At 60.1% G+C, this 19,678-nt stretch overlaps 1 protein-coding gene across 8 annotated transcripts in view; it reads right to left on the bottom strand.

The window, feature by feature from the left end:
• The window catches only part of BAIAP2 (BAR/IMD domain containing adaptor protein 2), a 38,407-nt gene extending 19,409 nt beyond the window's left edge, over positions 1-18,998 (bottom strand). For all 8 annotated transcript variants that reach the window (XM_088065294.1, XM_088065293.1, XM_088065291.1 and 5 more), the window contains exons 1-6: positions 18,887-18,998; positions 12,025-12,100; positions 10,132-10,218; positions 2,089-2,150; positions 1,734-1,805; positions 1,360-1,497 (exon numbers count right to left, since the gene is read on the bottom strand). In XM_088065294.1, coding sequence (XP_087921420.1) covers positions 1,360-1,497; positions 1,734-1,805; positions 2,089-2,150; positions 10,132-10,218; positions 12,025-12,100; positions 18,887-18,958 — 507 coding nt within the window. In that variant the 5' untranslated portion in view covers positions 18,959-18,998. The remainder of the gene's footprint in view (positions 1-1,359; positions 1,498-1,733; positions 1,806-2,088; positions 2,151-10,131; positions 10,219-12,024; positions 12,101-18,886) is intronic.
• Between the last annotated feature and the right edge of the window lie 680 nt (positions 18,999-19,678).

Genomic DNA, 19,678 nt, shown 5'->3' with positions numbered 1-19,678 from the left:
CCCAGGTGCTTCAGCAGCTCCGAGGAGACCACCAGAGGTTTGGCAAGTGGCCACAGGGGTGGCTTTGGGCCAGCTCAACAAACCAGTGGCTCTGCTTTAACCAGGCTGAGGAAAGCAAAGCCCCACAAAGCTCTGTAGGTGCTCCCGATCCACTCAAACTTGGTTTCAGCTCCCCAAAGCCCAGTTTCAGCTCCCAAAGGCCTGAACAAGGCTCTCTCCTCAGGCCAGCACCAACACCCACACAGCTCCGGGCTGGACCCTGCTCGCTGCAATCCCCCTGTCTCCAGTGCCCAGGCAGAGGTGAAAGCAGTGTCCGGGAGTGGCCCCAACCCCTTTTTTTTCTGCTGAGGAAACACCAGCTCTGCAGTCAGCAGAGAAGAGAGGAGAAGTGCCCTCTTGGCTGCATTCAGCAATTTCAGCTTTGTGTTGAGATCTAAGGCAAAGCCAGCCCCCGCCGAGCGCAGCAGAGCAGGCACACAGAGGAATCACAGAATATCAGAGTTGGAAGGGTCTCATAGCTCTGTAAGCTCCAAAGCCATCATAAGGCTTTTTCGGAGATAAGCACTTCCTAAATACTTTTACTGCTGAAAGATTAAAGGGAATGAGCGTCTGATCCTGTTTCTCTGCCCGCAGAGCTGTGCTGACAGGGCTGCCCCATCCCTGCCACACCACAGCAGGAGGCTCAGCCCACCCAGCTGGGGTGGATTCCTTCCTCCTCCTCCTCCTCCTCCTCCTCCTCCTCCTCCTCCTCCTCCTCGTGCTGTGGGATCCCTGCCCCAGGCCTGGCAGCACAGGGCTGCCTCTGGCAGCAGCTCCCTTCTGCTGTCCCAGCTCCTGCAGGAGGGGTGACAGGGCTCTGATCCCCGTGTTCCCCACGCTGGGCTCGGGCCTGACAGGGCTCTTCTCACTCAGCAGCAATTTCAGTGCCGGGACTTGTGGGGACACCACGCTCAGAAGTGGTTTAGGCTGAGCACAGCAGAGCCCCCAGCACAGCGGGCTGGACACTGAGGAGTGTGCTGGCACCTCCCAGCCCTGCCCCAGCACTTCCAGCCCTGCCCCAGCACTTCCAGCCCTGCCCCAGCACTTCCAGCCCTGCCCCAGCACTTCCAGCCCTGCCCCAGCACTTCCAGCCCTGCCCCAGCACTTCCAGCCCTGCCCCAGCACTTCCAGCCCTGCCCCAGCACCTCCAGCCCTGCCCCAGCACTTCCAGCCCTGCCCCAGCACCTCCCAGCACATAAAATACACAAGAAAACACCTTCCTGGTGTTCCACAGGCAGGAATGACCCATCCACTGGGGCTGTTCCCAAGGCAGGATGGAGCAGGGTCAGCACCCCCTGTGTCCCCAGCCCAGGCTCCTACCTGCAGCTCCTTGTCCGAGTATTTCTGCGGGTTCTTGCTGCCCTGGCTCTTCTTGCGAAGTTTCTTCAGCTCTGCCTGGCACTTGTCCAGGGAGTCCCCCTTGCTCCTCTGCTCTGTCTGGTACTTCTTCAGCGCAGCCTGGATGTGACAGGAGACAGTTCTGAGCTTTGGCTGCTGCTGAGGAGGGACAGAAACAAGCAGAGCCCCTGGGAAAGCGGGATCCCCAAAGCCCGGGGCTGTCCTGTGCGTGGGTGACACCGGGGACCCGTCTGGAACCAGGGACAGGTGACATCCCCAGCAGGGAGCAGGTGATGGGGGAGAGCCAGGGAGCCCTGAACCCGGGGTTGTGCCAGACTCACACACACGTAACTCACACTCAGGTACCGGGAGTCCAGCTCCACCTTCTGCTCCAGCTGCGTCAGGAGCTCGTTGTGGAAGGACTTGAGCTGCAGGGAGGAAGAAAACACAAAGTGCTTGGGGAGGACTGGCAGAGCCCGCCTGGGGAGCAGCAGATGGCACCGGGGAGGGCACCAGAGCAGGGCTGCACAGGCTGAGAGCAGCGAGGGACACGCTCAGAGAGAGCCCAGCAGGGCTGAAGAGGATGCCCAAGCAATGCAGACCCTTTAGAGCTTAGCAAATCCACGGCAGAGGGGCTGGTGTCATCTGGACAAGGCACAGAAGAGCATTTTCCACCCACAGGGACCCCGGCACGGCAGGCTGGGCACTCACCATCTCCTCCAGCTGGTTCTGGATCTGCCTGTGCACCTCTGCCATCTGGAAGAGCACATCCCCTGCAGAGACACGACAGGGAGGGTGTGAGGCACCGAGCTCGGGGACACCCCAGGGCTGGGACAGGCTCCTGCAGTACCCCCGTGCCCACCTTTGGGGAGCTGCAATGAGCCAACGCTCACCTGAGCCACTCACACAGGTAACCTCGTGAGGCAGGAAGGGAACAAGGATGAGCAGCAGCACGACCCCAGCACCAGGGGCAGCCCTTGCTCCCCAGGCCCAGCACAGGGACACACAGCCCTGGCACTCGGAGCAGCTCACAGAACACAGGGCTAAGCCCTGGGATCCCCACTGCAGCCAAGGAATCCCAGCTCTGTTCTGCCACTTCCTTTAATTTTTCTTTCCCGGAGCAGGGCTGCAGCCCCACACCCAGCGCAGTTCCTGGAGGAAGGGCTGTGGCCTGGCTCAGCAGAAGCCTCAGCGTGGCTGGAGCCAGGCACACACACACGGGAGCATCTTTTAGGAACGGAGCCAGCGCCAAGAGCCCTGTCTCTGGATCAGAGCGTGCCATGGGGACGGCCCAGCTCTGTCAGCACTTTTCAGGGCTGAGTTTGGAAGCTTTCCCTTCCAGCACGGCAGGTTGTAGCTTCCCAAGAGGCTCCCAACCTCTGCGGAGCCGTTTGCAGATGAAAAGCCAGCATCTCACTGGGGCAAGGGAACGAGTGGGAGCCTCTCCCAGGCCAGCCCCAGGGCCAGCCCCAGCCTGTCCCCCCATGTCCCCAGGCCCATGGGGACCCATGGGGGTGTCAACACCTGCGGCACTGGAGGCCTTTTACAAAGGAGCTGCTCTCCTGGCCCTGTTCATAGCAGCACCTCTGTCCTCCTGTGCCCCCCCTGTGTCCCCTGTGCTCCTCCTGTGTCCCCTGTGCCCCCCTGTGTCCCCCTGTGTCCCCTGTGTCCCCTGTGCCCCCCTGTGTCCCCTGTGCCCCCCTGTGTCCCCTGTGCTCCTCCTGTGTCCCCTGTGCCCCCCTGTGTCCCCTGTGCTCCTCCTGTGTCCCCCTGTGTCCCCTGTGCTCCTCCTGTGTCCCCCTGTGTCCCCTGTGCCCCCCTGTGTCCCCCTGTGTCCCCTGTGTCCCCCTGTGTCCCCTGTGCCCCCCTGTGTCCCCCTGTGTCCCCTGTGTCCCCTGTGCCCCCCTGTGTCCCCTGTGCCCCCCTGTGTCCCCTGTGTCCCCTGTGCCCCCCTGTGTCCCCTGTGCTCCTCCTGTGCCCTGCAGTGAGGGGTGAGCAGACAGCCGGGCCGCAGCTCTGCTCCTTCCCCGTGAGGAAGATGATTTCTTCCTCAGCCCTGTGTGCCGAGGTTTTTCCAGCCGGATCTCGGGGTGCAGAGCCGAGCCCTCATGCCCGGCCACCACACACGAGCAGGGAGCTCCAGGCCGGGAAATCGCTCCTGCTTGGGCTCAGTGCTGGGAAGTGCCCGAATTCCCACGGCTCTGTCAGGGGGTATCAGTGCAAGGGTGGATCTCTCATCATTCCCAAAGCCTGCACCACCCCCTGTCCTTCTCCCTTCCCGTGTGGCTGGAGTGGAAATCCCGGGAGCGCTGGCTGGGGACCCTGGCCACCGTCACAGAGCTCCTGACCCAGCCCAGAGCAGGGACTGGGGCACCCAGGAGTAACACCCATGTCCCCAAATCCAGCCCTGGTACCCCTGCTTTGGGACAAGAGGGCTCTGCCCCCTCCCACGTTCCTCTCCCGGGAATTGGCCCATTCCCAGCGGCTCGTGGTGCGTCTCTCAGAGCTGATATCCATCTTTGGGTTCCACTTTCTCCTGCACCACCACCCCCTCGGCTCCCCACGCTCCAGCCCCACATCAGAGCCGGCAGCACCCGGAGCTTTTCCCACAGCACAGCCTGGCTGTGTCCCCCCAGCCCAGCCCAGCACAGGGGGGCAGCTGCACTCCTGCCCAGCTGCCCCCAAAGAACCAGCTCCAGGCTCTGGGAAGCCTGGCTGGGGGGCAGGATTTGAACTAAATCCCCTAAAAGCAGCAGCAGCAGGGTGTGAATTCCCACAGAGCACCTCTGGCACCCCGATAGCTGCAGGGCATCAGCTGCTCCCCAAAAAACACAGCCCACGAGAGGCTGTGGCACACATCCTACCCCAAAGCCATCCCGGAGCTGCAGGGATGAGGCTCAGCCGTGACTAAGGGATACCACGGTAGCTGGAAAGCCTAAACACCCCAAAATTCGACTTGGCAAAGATCCTGTGGCGCTGTGCCAGGGTTTCCAGTGTGAAATTCCGAGGGGACCACCCCACGGAGCTGGGCACACGCCCTGGCAGCAGCACTGCCACCCACGCCAGGGCCGTTCTGCACCAGCTGCCACAGGGATTTGTAAATAAAACCCTGAACTCCCTTTGTGCGGCAGGACAGGAGCTCAGGAGCGCCGAGCTGCCAAAACACACCTCCTCCAGGTGAAGAACGCCCGGGTGAAGCATCTCAGCTACACCCAGAGGTACAAACAGAGGCGGGGAAGGGCAGGAGGCAGAGCCGGGGGCTCTCCCCTCCCCGCAGGCTGCCGGGGACCCGGGAGGAGGAGCTGCTGCTCGCGGCTGACTCACAGTATCGCTCTGGGAGAAGAACTATAGGAGCTATTGTGGGCCCTTCCCTTCCACACCCTGCCCACAACAGGCGAACAGGTTGTTCCACATCCCTCCCATCCCCGCTGGCAGCACGGGAGCCACTGCCCCTCCAGAGGGGGAAGCGGTGGGAAGCCAGCTCTCAGGGGGTTGCTTTGCAGTTGTCAGAGGCTCAAGGGCTATTTTTTGACTCCCCTCTAAAACAGGATATGGGCCATTTCTAATAAAAATACCAAATGCATTAATCAATGAACGTGTGCAGGGCTGGAGCAGCCCAGGCTGTCCTGCAAGGGCAGCAGGAGATGGTGGCCAGGGCCCAGGGGACCCTCTCCCACCAGCAGCTTCTGGGCTCAGGACTTGGGCACATCCCCTAAAACCCAGCCAGCAATAACCCAGCTCACACAGCAGAGCGGTGCTGAAGCTCTCGGGCAGACAGATTTAAGGCAAACCCCAGTGTGGGCTGAGGTGGCACCTGGCAGTTTAATGGTGGGCTGGGGTCATGGCAGGGCTCTCTGATCCTGAGGGCTTTTCCAGCCTCAACAATCCCACTGAAAACTTCTGCAACTTCTTTTGCTTTTCCCTCCGAGCAGCAGAGCCTGCCCCAGGCTCGCAGCCCCAGCCCAGAGCAGCTCCCCAGGGCCGGGGAGCTCTCCCAGCCCAGCCGAGGCCCCGTGAGGCGCTGCTGAGATCCGTGTGCAGTGGGAAGGAGACGAGTGTGGGGAAACAATCAGCTTCTCCACGCTGACTCATCCCTTTCCTCTCCCTCCACAAGGGTTTCACTTCTGCCAGCCCCGGAGGACTGGGCGATGTGCTGATAATTCATCAGCGGCTCGTCAGCGCTGCTCCAGCCCCGCCTGGCACGGCTGAAGGCATTTTTTATTTCTTTTCATTTATTTATTTATCGAGAGACCAGGTCAAGGGAAAAGCAGAAGCTTCCCAAGGCACCCTGGGGCTTGGGTTCCCAGCTCCTGGTACCTGGCTCCAGGGCTGGCCAGTTGTCATTGTTCCTTTCAGCAGGGATCACCATCGGAGACTGGGATATTCCCTGTCCCCCCCGAGCCCTGGATGGGGCCCAGTCCTGGATGTGCAGCAGGATGCACAGCCCAGTGAGCCCCAGTGCAGTGGCAGGAGCCATACTGGTGGCACTGGTTCATTAAACAGCCCTCAGTGCCCAGCCTGGCCCCCAGACCCGATCCCTCTGCCACGCTGGCAGCTCCAGACGGGCAGCAAACACCTCCAGCACCTGGAGCTGGCCACACAAAACCCCTCCTCGAACGTGCCACGCTCCCCCCAGTGCTGATGGACGCAGGAACCAGCCCGTGGACACACACAGGGCCCCTCCATTCCCCCAGAAGGAGGGAGCGTCCCTGCAGGATCCTTCCCAGGCACACGGCAGGTGGGAATCCTGGAAGCTGTCACCATCGCCGGGGAAGGTGACACCCAGACGTTTCACACATCTGCCACACGCTGGGAGCCCCAGCCAGGCCACATGCTCCTCACAGATGCTCATTCACAGCCCTCCGCCACCACCACGAACACAGGCTGGGGAGAAGGAGCCCCGGCCGCCTGCTCCTCGTGGCAGGGATGGAGGCAGCGGAAAAGCCCCGTCCTGAGGCAGCAGAAGGCTTTGAGAGGATTGTCTCGTGTCTCTGCACCCTCGGCAAGCCCACTCCCGCAGCCTCCTTCCTTCCACCAGCACAAAGCCGGCACCCACAAGGCGTCAGCGAATTGCTAAGGCCGAATTTAAAGGATCGCCACAAAGATCTCGGCTCGCAGGCAGGAGCTCACCCCCACAGCAGGGACACTGCCACAAATCACAGGAAAATATTTCCTGGGGGTCTGTGTGTGGCCTGAGCAGTTCCCAGTGGGCAGCAGCAGCTCCAGCAGTCCCCGATCCCCCTCGGGGCTCCACATCGTGGGATCCGTGCCCGCACCTCGCTGCCGCAGGAGGCACCTGCCCAAAGCAACCACAAAGCCATGAACAGATCCAGCCCTGTTCCCACAGGATCTGCTGCAGCACAAAGCCTCGGGATCACCGGCAGCTGGGACAGGCCCCAGAGCTGCAGGGGAGAGAGTCTGAACCCAGGGATGCCCCTGGATCCCTGGAAGTGTCCAAGATCCGGGCTTGGAGCAGGCTGGGACAGTGGGAGGTGTGGAACTGGCTGAGGTGTAAAATCTCATCCAAGCCATGAAGGTGCCACATCCTGATTTTATTGTGGAAATAAAAATGATGTGCCAGGGGCTCCTTTCAGCTCAACAACATTTGAGTAATTACTGCCCTTTCACAGCCTGGAGTGGCACCCAGAGCAGCTTCAGGGAGCTCCCAGAAACAAGTGCTGGGCAAAATCCAGCTGCAGCCCTGGAGGTGCTGCTGCCCCAGCCTCCCGGGGGAAATGACTCCAGCTCTGCTCACCAGGAGAAGAAAACCCCTTTCCTTGACTTTGTCACGGCCCAGTTTTCAAGAAGGACAAAAGAAACGACATTTTGAGCAGCATCCAAGGGACCCAGGCAGGAGCTGGACAGGGGCCAAAGTCACCTGAGGACTCATGCATGAGGCTGGAGCCTCTTGGAAGGGGCTACAAACCATCCCTGTTCCCCTCAGAGCAGCTTATCTTCCCTAAAGGCACTGCCACAAGCACCGAGGGGGTGAGGAACAGCCCCAGGAGCCTCTCTCAAGGGCACCTGTGGGCACAGACCTGATCCCAAATGCCAGCAGGGAATGCACAGAGCAAAGCGACCCTTGTGCTGCTCTGGGACAGTGCCAGCTCCACCCTGAGGAGCTCAGAGCACCTCTGGGGTTAAGAACACCCCAAAGCCCCGTTCTGCACCCCCCAAACCTCGGCAGTGGGGTTCAGACAGGCCCCACCGGGCACTTGCACCTGAAAACTCAGCCCCCAGAGCCGATTACAGCTCGGGTGCATTGTTATCCTTATTATCGCCACTTTTCCATTCCCACGCGGGATTATCCCGTCTGCACACACTTCCTAAAATCTGATGGGGAATTTAGGAAAAATGCACAGTGCTTAAGCACGGGCAGGCAGGAGCTGAGCCCAGAGCAGCGCTCCAGAGGGCTCCGTGTCCCACGAGACAAACCTGCAGCATCACAGGGCTGGGCTGGGACACCAGCAAGGACACCAGGACAGCAAAGAGAGGGTTTGGGGGAAAACATTTATCCCAGACTTTTGTCCATGGGGGCAGGGAACATGAGCTGCAGTTCCACAGCATCCCACGGTCCTGACTGCCATCTTGAAGCAGTTTTCCCTACAAACTCATGGAAGAAAATCCCACCCCAGGAGGGAGCTGGGGGGCACAACATTCATGGAAGCAGCATTGGGAGGATTCCTGTTGGCTGCTCTAAAATGAATTCCCCTGGATCCCTGGCAGTGCCCAGGGCCAGGCTGGACGGGGCTCGGAGCAGCCTGGGACAGTGGGAGATGTCCCTGCCACGGCTGGGGTGGCTCTGGGTGGCTTTAGGGTCCCTTCCAGCCCAAACCAGTCTGTGATCCTATGAAATAACCCCGAGCCCCTTCCCGGCACTGTCGGCATTCCCAGCCCAGGGAGCGATAAGGCAAAAGGTGTTCCCAGGAAAAGCTGCACCTTGGGCAGCCCCGACCCAGAGGAGCTGTCAGCCCCTGTTTGCACATCTGCTGGGTGGGGGCTGTGTCCCAGCTGTTATCAGCTCCACTGAGCTGCAGCCAGAAATTTTATCTCAACTTTCTCCTGCCCGGAGCAGCTGCCACAGCAAATATCAGCAGGATCAGCAGAGCACGAGGCTGAGGAGCCTCCCTGGGATGTGTCCACACCAGGAGGGGAAGGAGCACTGATTTGGAAACCTTTTCAACCCCAAAATACTCGAGCCACACACAGCTCCACACAAGGACATCAAAACCTTGTCCTTTGGCGAGGAACCGAGGCCAGAAGTCCCCAGATCCAGATCTGAAGTGGGGGTCCCCAAGCTCCTGCCCTCTGCTCAGGCTGCCCCAAAGGTCCCTTGCAGGAGGCAGAGCTGGGGAGTCCCTGAGCCCCAGAGAGGCAGCGGCAGCTCCCTCCCAGCCCTCGCAGCACACAGAGCTCTTTGTTTTATTTATTAAACACGAGCAGATTGCTGCAGGCAGCTTTAATCCACGACTCGGTTTCCATAGACACTTACTGCTTTCCCAGCACAATTCCGAGGCAGCAGCAGGGCTGGGGGGAGCGGGGTCTGACACCAAACCCAGAGCCCAGGGGCTGCTCCCCGACTCCTTCAGCCTTTAGAGTCGTTCCAGCTCAACCTCTCTGTTAATTGCCTGCCCCGGAGAGATGCTTTAATGAGCACTTTGCCATCGCCGCTGAGCCAGAGCTGCGGGAGGGATGGAGGGGGAGGAGGAGGAGGAGGAGGAGGAGGAGGAGGAGGAAGATGAGGAGGAGGAGGAGGAGGCGGAAGATGAGGAGGAGGGGTTCACCTGGGACTGCACAGACACGAGACCAAGGCAAATCTCACTTCTTGAGAGACTCAACAAGGTGCAGCATCCAGGGGGAGCTGGGAGAGTCACCTCAAACCATGGGGGACACTGGGAGGGTCACCTCAAACCATGGGGGACACTGAGAGAGTCACCTCAAACCATGGGGGACACTGAGAGAGTCACCTCAAACCATGGGGGGACACTGGGAGGGTCACCTCGACCCACGGCTGTGAGGAGGATGGACACAGGAGGATGTCTGGGCAATAGGGAGACTGGAAAAGCAGCTCCTGAAGGATTTACCAGGGAAATGAGTGTGAGAGAGGGGAAGGAGGCAGCAGCCACAGCTCGTGACGTTCCACATCGATTGGGCAAACACGAGGGCCTGGGCACAGGGAGGCTCCAGCAGGGCAGAGCTGCCCAGGGCACCATCCCAGCCCCACAGCACAGGGAGACATCCCCAGCACAGCCCCAGTGCAGCCAGCCTGCCCCAGCACAGCCCCAGTGCAGCCAGCCTGCCCCAGCACAGCCCCAGTGCAGCCAGCCTGCCCCAGCACAGCCCCAGTGCAGCCAGCCTGCCCCAGCACAGCCCCAGTGCAGCCAGCCTGCCCCAGCACAGCCCCAGTGCAGCCAGCCTGCCCCAGCACAGCCCCAGTGCAGCCAGCCTGCCCCAGCACAGCCCCAGGGGCAGCTCAGCCCCAGCTCCCTGGCCGAATCCGCTGCTTCTCCTTCGCCAAGAGAGAAAATACCACCACAAACTGCTCTCCAAAATCACCAGGAGCCAAAGCCCTGCCACTGAGGGCATCAGGGGCTCTCCCAAACTGCATTAACAGCAAATACAGACACTGCTGCCAGGGGGACAAGGCAGGATCAGCTCCACACTGAGCTTGTTCTCCCCAGCAGCCCCAAAGATCTGTTTTGTTCCTGGCCTGGGAACCTGCAGCTCTGTTTCAGCAGCAAACTGGGGACTTACCCAATTCTTTCGATCCCTGGCTTTCACTGGCCAACTCTCCCATCTTCACCAGAGCATCAAAGTACCCTTTTGCTGCGTATGTCATGCCTAAAAAGCACCAAAAAATAGAGGTTATGTTCTCCTTAATGGCTGTTAGAATTTCTGGGGCACTGAGGAGATCCTAGACACTAAAACAGGTATTACCTCAAAGGGCCTAACCCACGGGGAGAGACCACACAACAAACAGAGGAAAAGTGAGGAAAGAAAGCTGGAGCAGTGAGATTACAGGGTAATTTAGCATTAAAAAAGGTATGTGCAGGACTGGGGTGGTTTTCATTGCAGTGCAAGCATCAGGCTGCTAATGCTGCTCGGAGAAATCACTGCGGAATAATTGAATATCACAGACTTTCATTATAGTTCAGCCTTGTTTGTTGACATTCCAGCTACACACTTGACTCTAATCAGATAAGCAGGGGGTTTCCTCTAATCACAGAACACGCTGTACAGCCCCAGCCTTCCAACGCTGCCTCTGCTCTGCCTCCTGGGCTCTGCCCTTCCTCCAGCTGCCCCCCAGCTCGGCCGTCCGAGGGGAAGGATGCTCCAAGCCAAGTTAAAAAATTACAGGAAGATCCTTGGCTGCAATGTGTTTTCACAGCAGGGCTGTGGGAAAAGCACGAGCCCAGCGATCCCAGTGCTCATCCCAGGCACGCTTGGTGGGACAGGGGATGGACAGATCCAGCTCCCAGGTAACTGCAGCTGAGTTAAAGGGAGGAGGCTTCAGGAGAATAAATTAAAAACACAATCCCAAGGGGAAGCAGCTCCTCTCCCTGTCAGACCCTGCCTCTGCTCCCTTCCCTGCTGCCAGGAGGGAACCAGCAGGGAAAAGCACCCCCAAACCATGAGCCCCACTGCGCTGGCACCCCCAGGAATTGCTGGGAAAGCCTCTGCCCATGAGGGTGCCCCATGGCCTTTCCCTGGGATCAGAGTCCGCAGCCCCCGAGCAGCGGAGCTGGACGGGCACTTCCCCGTCACGGCCGGCTGATCCATTAAATCCCAGTTTAAACCAGTGCCCAGCGCTGGCAGGACGCTGTGTCCGGGGCACCTGGGAACAGGGGGAGGGATTAAAAATCCTGATGGAAACAGCCAGGAGCCTCACCTGACGTGAGGGACAGAAATCGTGCTGCGGGCAGGAGCGGGAGCAGCGACCCTTCCCAAAGGTCGGGTCCCAAATCCCGGCACTTCGGGACAGGAGACACCAAAGTGTTTTTCCCCCGCTGGCTGAAGATGATGACAGACTCTCCCCCACGGGAATATTCACATTTTATTCAAAAATAAAATCCGGGAGACTCGTGCAGCTCTGAAGGGAGCAGAGCCCTCCCTGGAAAAACACAGCTCTGGGTTGAGCAAAGCTTAAACCTCCTTAAAACCCAGCTGAGGAGAGCCCAGGCAGTGCACAAAGCAAATTGAAGTCAAAATAATCCATTTTGGGGTTTAATAAATTCCTAGCTTCCTTCTGATCACTTAAATCTGCACCTCCCTAATGGCTCCCAATAGGATCCCGCATTCCCAATCAACAGCTGCCATCAAGGCTTTGAGGCTTTTCCCTTCTCTTCATTCTTCTGGGCAATTTAAACATTTCAATAACACCTCTTTAAGCAGAACTTAAAATCTCAATTCTCAATATTTTAAACAAGCATTAAAGATGAACTGCTTGGGGATGTGTTTTGTTATCCTGCTGCTTCCCAACATTTTCTCCCTGGGATCTCTCCCACATCCATGGCCTTGCACATCCCAGCGAGGTCCAAGAATCGTCCTCCCAGCTCCTTCCCCACGGGAACAAGGAACTTTTCAACAAAACCCCGAAGATTTCCAACAAAAACCAAAGATTTTCCAGCTTTCCCCAATGTCACTTACTTGCTAAGGCTTTTTCATAGGTCTTCCCCATAGAAATGAAATTCCTGAGGCTGGGATTGAACTGCTCCATGATCGTCTAGAGGGAAGAGAACAGCGTTGGGGTTAGCAGGGATGGTGGGAGGTGGAGTGAACAGCTCTGTGCTCGACAAAGAGAAAGCAAAAAAATCCCCCCAGCTCCCTGGAAGATGCCCCAGGATCCTCCCTCATCCTGCAGCTTCGCTGGGGAGGACCAAGCTGGGTTTGAGCACCACGAGGGACAGAACGAGGGGGCCCTGCTCTTCCAGGAGGGGAAAGTGAGTGCCCCAGCCAGAAAATTACCAGCTATGGCAAAAATAACCATAACAGCAGCTGCAAGTGGCTGTTTGGGGCAGCACCAGCCCTCGGACCAAGCAGGGAGGTGCCCCAAGAGCGGGGAGTGGTGGCAGGGGATGTCCTGCTCCCAGGATGGCCACGGAGAGCAGCAGCAGCCCAGCCCATCCCAGACAGGCAGGAAGGGCTGGAGAGCAGAATTCCAGCCAGGAGTGAGGCGAGCAGAGCCCCCAGCAACCCCAGAGCTGTGCCAGGAGCTGCCCCTGGGTAGCACCGGGGGCACTGCCCAGAGCTGGGGGTGACCACGGGCCTGAGCTCTCCCTGCCTCGCTCCAAGGCCCTCGGTTCACATGGGGGAAGGAATAATCGGATCAGGGAGAGGAAGAAGGGCTCTTTGTGTGCTTGGCCCCGCAGGCACAGCCCTCCCTGCCAGGCCCTCACCCCGACACCGATCCCAGCCCAGCCCCGGGACAGGCACAGCCTCCACTCTCCGGGATCCCCCAGAACGAGCCCAGTGCCAGCCCGGGGCTGGTCCCAGTCCCCTGCCCCACCCTGGGGACACCCAAGGTGCCACCTGAGAGCGGAGCTCAGAGCCCCAAACAGCCCCGAGCAGGGATGCACCAAGGCCATTCCTGCGGGATGGGGGCTCTGCACCCCCGGGCTGCTGGCAGAGTCCCACCCCGGGCAGGGAGGGAAGACAGGCAGACACTTACGGGGAATAAGCTGATTAAGCATCTGTCACCTCATCTGAGGCTGCCCGAACACTATAAAGCTCATTTTCTGCCTGAGGCATTTTTATCCCAGCTCCTGCTGCCCGGCCCTTGAGTCTGACAGCTGAATTTTCTCCCCACGTGTGCAGGGCTCAGCCAGAGCCCTCTTGGCTGCAGACAGCCCTTTTTGGGTTCCTCTGGGCAGGATCTGCACCCCTCAGAGGGCTGGCATCACCCCAGTGCTGGTATTTCAGGAGAAATCCTGTTAATCCTTCCTGGCTGCTGGGAGCAGCAGGCTGAGGATGGCTGCAGTGTCCCCAAAGCCTGAACCCAGCAGCTCCTCACAGCACCAGCCACAACTGCAAAGGGCAGAAGATGATTGACAAGGCTAATGAGGAGATGTCCCGCTAATTACGGCTGCGGGCCAGCAAGGCAGGGCCCCTGGAAGGTGTTTTGGGGCAGCTCAGAGCACTTTGCTGGATGTGCTCAGTGAAAGGAGAAAATGAACCTGTAGCAACAAGCCAGGTGTTGTGCAGCGTGTAGGAGACAATTGCACAGGAGTTAATTACCACTGGTGAGGATTGCTCCATCCTGCCCACATCACGTTTAACTCCAGCCCAAAATCTCCCTGGGTTACCCCACAGGGCAGGGACAGGGACAGGGACACGTCCCCAGCTCTGGCAGATCCCCTGCTGCAGCTCCACCGGCTCAGCCCGAGCGCTCTGAGGCTGAGCACTGTTTAAGCAGCAGAAATGTTGGCAGGATTTCTGCAGGGAGGAGATTTTTCGGCGGTTTGCAGGTTCAGAGTGGTGTTTGTGTACGTGGATGTGCACAGGGATATGTAAATAGTGTGATTTTCTCAGCAGTGCCCGTGTAAACACATGGTCCCGAGCACGAAACCGAGGGAATTAATGATGGAACAGGATCCCCAGACAAAGCAGCGTCCGGAATTCAGCACATCTTACCCAAACCAGAGGGAATCAAAGCACAACCCGGCCCTGGCACTGCTCAGGGCAGGTCCTGCTCCCCACTGATCCACAGGAGAGGTTTTAAAGCAACAAATAAAGAGATAAAAGCCCCCAAAGGGTCTCACGGAGCAGCCGAAGGAGCGGGGAGGTGACTCTGTGCCGGCCAAATAAAATTCACCAACCCCCAGGAGGAAGTTTGCTGAAAGTGAGTGTTTTTAAAACATTGTCTGGAGCCTCCAACAAAAACAGCCTGGCAGGATGAGAGCAGTGAAAAGGGCTCCTCACTCCAGAGATAAAAATAGCCTTTTCCAAGCCTTCCTCTCACTCCCAGGGTGGGAAGGGAAGGTGACTCCAGAGCCTTCACACCCCCTCCAGGTGAGAGCCCCAGAGCCCCAAGGACAAAGGGTGGAAAATGAACAGATTTGTGCCATGGAATGGCTCAACAGCATCAGCCCCACAGGCAGGGGGGTGCTGGAGCTGCTCCCCTGCCAGCACAGGGCTCATCCCCCTCCGTGGGGGGACGAGGGGCTCTGGTAGGGCTGTCCCCCACGGGAGAGGTGAATCCAGGTTTGCAGGACACCAACAAATATTCGGTAACACTGTGGCAATGAAAGCAAATCTCATTCTCCCCAGATTTTGCCCCCTCAGCAGCACCCACAAGCTGTTTGCCTTCCATGGGCTGCCTGGGCAGAGTTCAGAAAAACACAGACACAAAACCTGGCAGCCAAGGGTTGAAAGGGCTTTGCTTTGTTCCACTGTGCTGAATTCCCTGGGTAATACCACTCAGCTCTCCGGGATTGGCACGGCTTTATTCAGCTGCCAAAAATGAAACTAATGCAAAGCACAAGGTCTCCAGGACACGGCCCTGCTCCGTTTGGTGAGGGAAGAGGCAACAGAAACAAGGTCCCTTTTCTCCCCTCTGAGCACACTCCAGCTACAGCCAGGACGCTCCAAGCCCACAAGGAAAAGTTTAGAATCATGGAAAAGAATAAAATATCCTGAGCTTGGAAGGAGCCCACAAGGATCATGGAAGCCCAGCTCCTAAATCCCAGGTTTAAGTCCAACTCAAGCTGGGATTGGACGTGGCTCAGGCTCCTCCTGGCTCAGGCAGGTCCTGCACAAGCCCTGAGCACACCCCTGGAAGGGCTCAAACAGGGATGTGGCACCTGGGGACGTGGCTCAGTGGCCTTGGCAGTGCTGAGGGAATGGTTGGATCTGATGGTTTCAGAGGCCTTTTCCAACCTTCTGAAGGATTTTGTGGCTCCCTGCAGGTCTGACACGGCCCAGGGGCCTGGGCTTCCCTGGGTGACCGTGCATGGAGGGGCAGCACCAGGGGACCGTCCCCTGCCGCTGTCACACTGCAGAAGCAGCTCAGCTCTAAGGAAGTTTTGTGTCTAAATGGGTCAGCCCTGCTCCAGGAGCACCTTCATCATGTCCCCATCAATATTTAATGCCCAGCAAAGCCCAGCACTGCCTCCTCCATCACAGCTTGTCCTGCCCGGCGCCATCAGGAGCAGCCCTGGGGGTTTCAAGAGCCAAGTTTCTGTCAAGAAAGAGCCCAGCTGGCAAAATCAGGGAAAAAACCAGTCCCCATCTAAAAGCATTTAGTTTCTCCTGGCTGTCACACCAAGGGACGAGAGGACCCAAGTCTCAGGGCAGGAGCTCTGAACATCTTTGTGTCGGGGTCTGGGTCTGAAGGGGGCTGGGATGAGGATCCACACGGGGCACAGAGCACCCCAGCACCGCAGGGCCTGTACCCAGCAGCGCTCCCCCCTGCAAGGCACGGCCATCCTCGCGTCCTCGGGGCTGGGATCTCCACCGAGGAGCCACAAGGGTCCCCCAGCCCCCTCCCCAGAGCTGTGGCACCGAGGGGCTCAGGAGCTGCGAGCAGCGCCCCGTGCCCTGCCCTGCAACACGAGCACAGCACTGAAACCTTAACCAGGGGCAGGCTGGGCACAGGCAGGCCCCGAGGGCAGAGCAGCACCCCGGGAGCAGCGGGCAGCCCCGGCAGGAGCTGTGGCAGCACGGGGAGCGCTGGGGGACAGCGGCTCCCCAGCTCCTGGAAGCCGCGTGTCTGCAGCTGTCCCATCTCCAGGAGCCAGGGATGCTCTGCCGGGCTGGCAGGGGATGGAGCAGCGTGGCCACCCCAGAGCCCCCGGCAGTGGCGGAGCAGAGCCGTGGTGCGGCGGATCGGAGCGGAGCCAGCGATCCCTGGCGTGCTCAGAGCCCCCGATGTCCCACGGCTGGGAGCAGAGACAGCGGGGAGCACAGGACATGGCATTTAGGGTGCCACGGGTGCCTGCTCCCTCCTCTGCCACACACATCATCCCTCCGCTGCCAAAGCCACCAAAGCAGCCGCAGCTTCCCTCCTGAACCACTCGAGGAAGGATTGCTCCCATCCCTCTGGAGCTGGGCATGAGGAGCAGAGGTTGTGGTACCACAGGAACATCGCCTGCAGCTGACAGGGAGCAAAGGACCCTCAGGAATTCTGTCCACGTCTCTGCACAATTCAGCTCCGAGCTCGGGGTGTTGTTAGGCAAACACCTCTTCAAACGCCGAGCTACTCGCGCACCGCTGCGAACCCATCTTCCGCATGAAAAAATGGCTTTAAAATGAAATGGAGGTTGGGCTGCAAACGGCAATAATCTCATCTGGCAGGAGGAGACAGATCTGTCTTCGGGGGAAGGAGGAATTGCCAGTCCCTGCTTTCTGCAAAAAGACAATCCGGAGCAAGGGATGAGCGGGGAGGGATCTGCCCATCCTCACACCGCAGCCCCGGGGCTCACGGCAGAGCCCAGCCCGGCAGCTGTGCCGCTACGCCGGGGTCCTGGAGTGAATCAGCACCGGGAAAGGTGGGATTACGTTGGCGGAAGGTGCCAGCAGCCTCCGTCTCCCTCTGTAATTACTCCCCGTGTGTAGGCAGCTGCCTGTAGTGGCAGCATCGGCTCGGGGGCGGCTGACAGCTCCTCCACCAGCTCATTAGCACAGTCACTCCGAGGGTGAGCGCTGCTTCTGGAAAACCATGACAATGGGCTTCCCGAGCAGAACGCCTCGGGAAAGCCGGAGCGGGCGCCTGCCGTGGGGAGCTGCTGCTCCCGCTCCAGCCGCGGCCACCGGGGGAGGCAAAGCGAGGGTCAGACCCCAGGCCGGGCCCCCACGGGCTCGGGGACATCGTCCCCTCCCCGGGGGTTGTCTCCTCCTGCCCCATGGCAGCGCTCAGGCTCCTGCACAGGCCAAAAAAAATCCCCGGGTAAGGAGGATTGAAGCGCTGGGACTGGTTTTGGATACAAAGATTCCAAAGCTTAAGGAGATGCAGAAGACCCCAGTCCCCGAGCCCCCAGCTGTCCCGCTGGGCTCAGGGGTGCCTGAAGTCCTCAATGGAACAGGGACACGGCAGGTTCTGGCAGGCACCACGTGCCACACATCTCCAGAGGCCAAGGAAAGCCTCGTTGGCTTCACAGGAGCCTCTGCTCACCAAAGGGAACACAACCGGAGTCAGGACCATCCTCCTCCAGCTCCCAGCACCGAGCCACTGGTTTTGGGTGAACCCATGAGGTCTTCAGCAGCTCCATCATCCCATTCCCTGCCTCTGGCTGCTCCCACTGGCATCCAGAAGCAGAGATGGTCACTAACTGATGGAGACCTGTGTTCTCCTCCCAAGCCCACAGCTGGCTGTAGGGGCCAGGGCACCCTGAGCCCGCGGGTCAGGGAGGCACCGATGGAGCCTGGCTCTGGGCCCAGGGCTCAGCTCCAGCCACGGAAGAGCCCGGCCAGCACTCGTCCCTCATTTCTCGTGGGGCTGGGCCCCACTGGAGCGCACGTGTTGGGATGGCACGAACCGCCCCGCGCTCCCTAAGGGCCGTGCCCGGGGAGACGGTGACCTGCTCCCCAAACCCGTCATTAGCCCCATGCTTCGAGGACTACGCACCTCAAACAACAACTGAGTCACGGCTGGGGCTGCTCCCAGCCCCTGTCCCCAGCAGCTCTCGCCCTGTTTGCCCAGGCAGCTCCGGGCCCGGCAGTGCCAGCGTACAAACGCCGGCAACACCCTCGGTGCCAGCTCTGCCCCAAACCAACTGCACTACGTGAGCTGCCTGGCAGGGTGGGAGGGAGCCCCAGAGACCACAGCAAAATGTCACCAAGATTCAGAGTAGCCAAGATTTCAGCTCTGCCTGAACAGCTGTTACACCCCAGAATCTCCAAACTTCACTGCCCCGGTACTTTTTGTACTACATTCTTCTATTTTTTTTTTTCTTTCTTTCCTGCTCTGTGCTCCCAGGTAACTCAATCCAAAGCCCTTAAATCACAGGAAATCGTGCAAGCTTCCCAGTTTAACAAACGACATCCTGCGTTACACGTTAGGCTCCAGCAGTTTTATTAGTCTTGGTCTCAGGACCCAAGAGAGCAGAAACCGCTTTCTTCGGGGGGAAATTAAACCGCATAAATTGTTGCATTTTCTCAGGACACCGGGAGCAAAGCAGAAAAGGCAAAACGGAGAGATCCCCCAACTCCAGGGGCTGGGCAGAGCTCTGATGGCTCGGGCTCGTGGCGGAGCAGCGAGTGGCGGCGGCGCGGGGCTGCCCCGCTCCGGGGTGATGCGGGGACAGCGCTGCGCACCCCGGGACCGGACATCCCCGCGCTGCTCCCCCCGGCAAGGCTGGGGGTGCCCGGGGAAGGCTCGGGGGTGCCCGGGGAAGGCTCGGGGGTGCCCCTCGCTCCGGGGATCCGGGCACATCCCAGGGGCGGCCCCGGCGGCGCCTCCGCCCGCGCCCGCTCTGCCCCCGCGCGTCCCGGGGAGGGGAAATTCAAGCACCGAAAGAACTCCAGGAACAGGGGAACGGCGAGACGCGGCGCCGGGCACCTGTTGCGGACCCACCTTGTAGACATTCTCGGTGAGGCGGTGCACCTCCTCGGAGCGGGCCATGCCGGCCGGGCCGGGCAGCACCATGGGCGGCGGCGCGGGGTGCGGGGCGGGCGGGCGGAGCCGGGCGCGGGCGCGGGGAGAGCGGGGAGCTCCGGTCGCGATGCCTTATATCAGCTCCCGGAGGCCGTGCCCGCCTCGAACCGCCCCGGCCAGCCCCGACCCGCCCCGCGGGGAGGAGCCGGGCCGGGCCGGGCCGTGCCGCGCTCCGCGGCCGTGCGGGGATGGAGTAACGGGAGGGCTGCGAGGGAGGGATGCGTTGTGCCACATCCCGTGCCCATTCCCCGTGCCCATTCCACGGCCCCTTCACGTTCCACGCCCCCTCTCCACCCCACTGCCCATCCCACAGCCCCACCACCCCACACTATCCCCCGCTTTACCGCACCCCGCAGCTCTCGCTGCGCCCCACAGCCCTGTCCCGGACTCCAGCCCCTGCTGTACCCCCGGGCTGGGGCTGTGCTCCATCCCCGGCTGCGCAGCGGGGAGGGGATGGGTGAATGGGAATGGGACAAGGAAGAGCGGCCGGTGTTTTGTGGGGTGTCCGCAAAGAGGGTGCGCATTGCCCGGGGGGGCCGGAGAGCAGAGGTGGGATGAGCCGGACCAGCCCCTGCCCGCCACCTCGCTGTCCCCAGGCTGTCCCACCGCCTGGCCAGCCAGGAGAACCAGGATTCCCACGGGAGGCTCCTCCCGGAGCTCCCGGCTGTCAGGTCCCTGTGGGACACTCAAGCCATGGATCCCTGTCCTTCC

Source organism: Pseudopodoces humilis, chromosome 21, assembly GCF_049639895.1.
Source record: "Pseudopodoces humilis isolate 2021_Gansu_Grassland_sample_001 chromosome 21, ASM4963989v1, whole genome shotgun sequence".
Classification (NCBI taxonomy): domain Eukaryota; kingdom Metazoa; phylum Chordata; class Aves; order Passeriformes; family Paridae; genus Pseudopodoces; species Pseudopodoces humilis.
The sequence above is the reverse complement of the archived record's forward strand: the minus strand, read 5'-3'. Positions and strand labels throughout refer to the sequence as shown.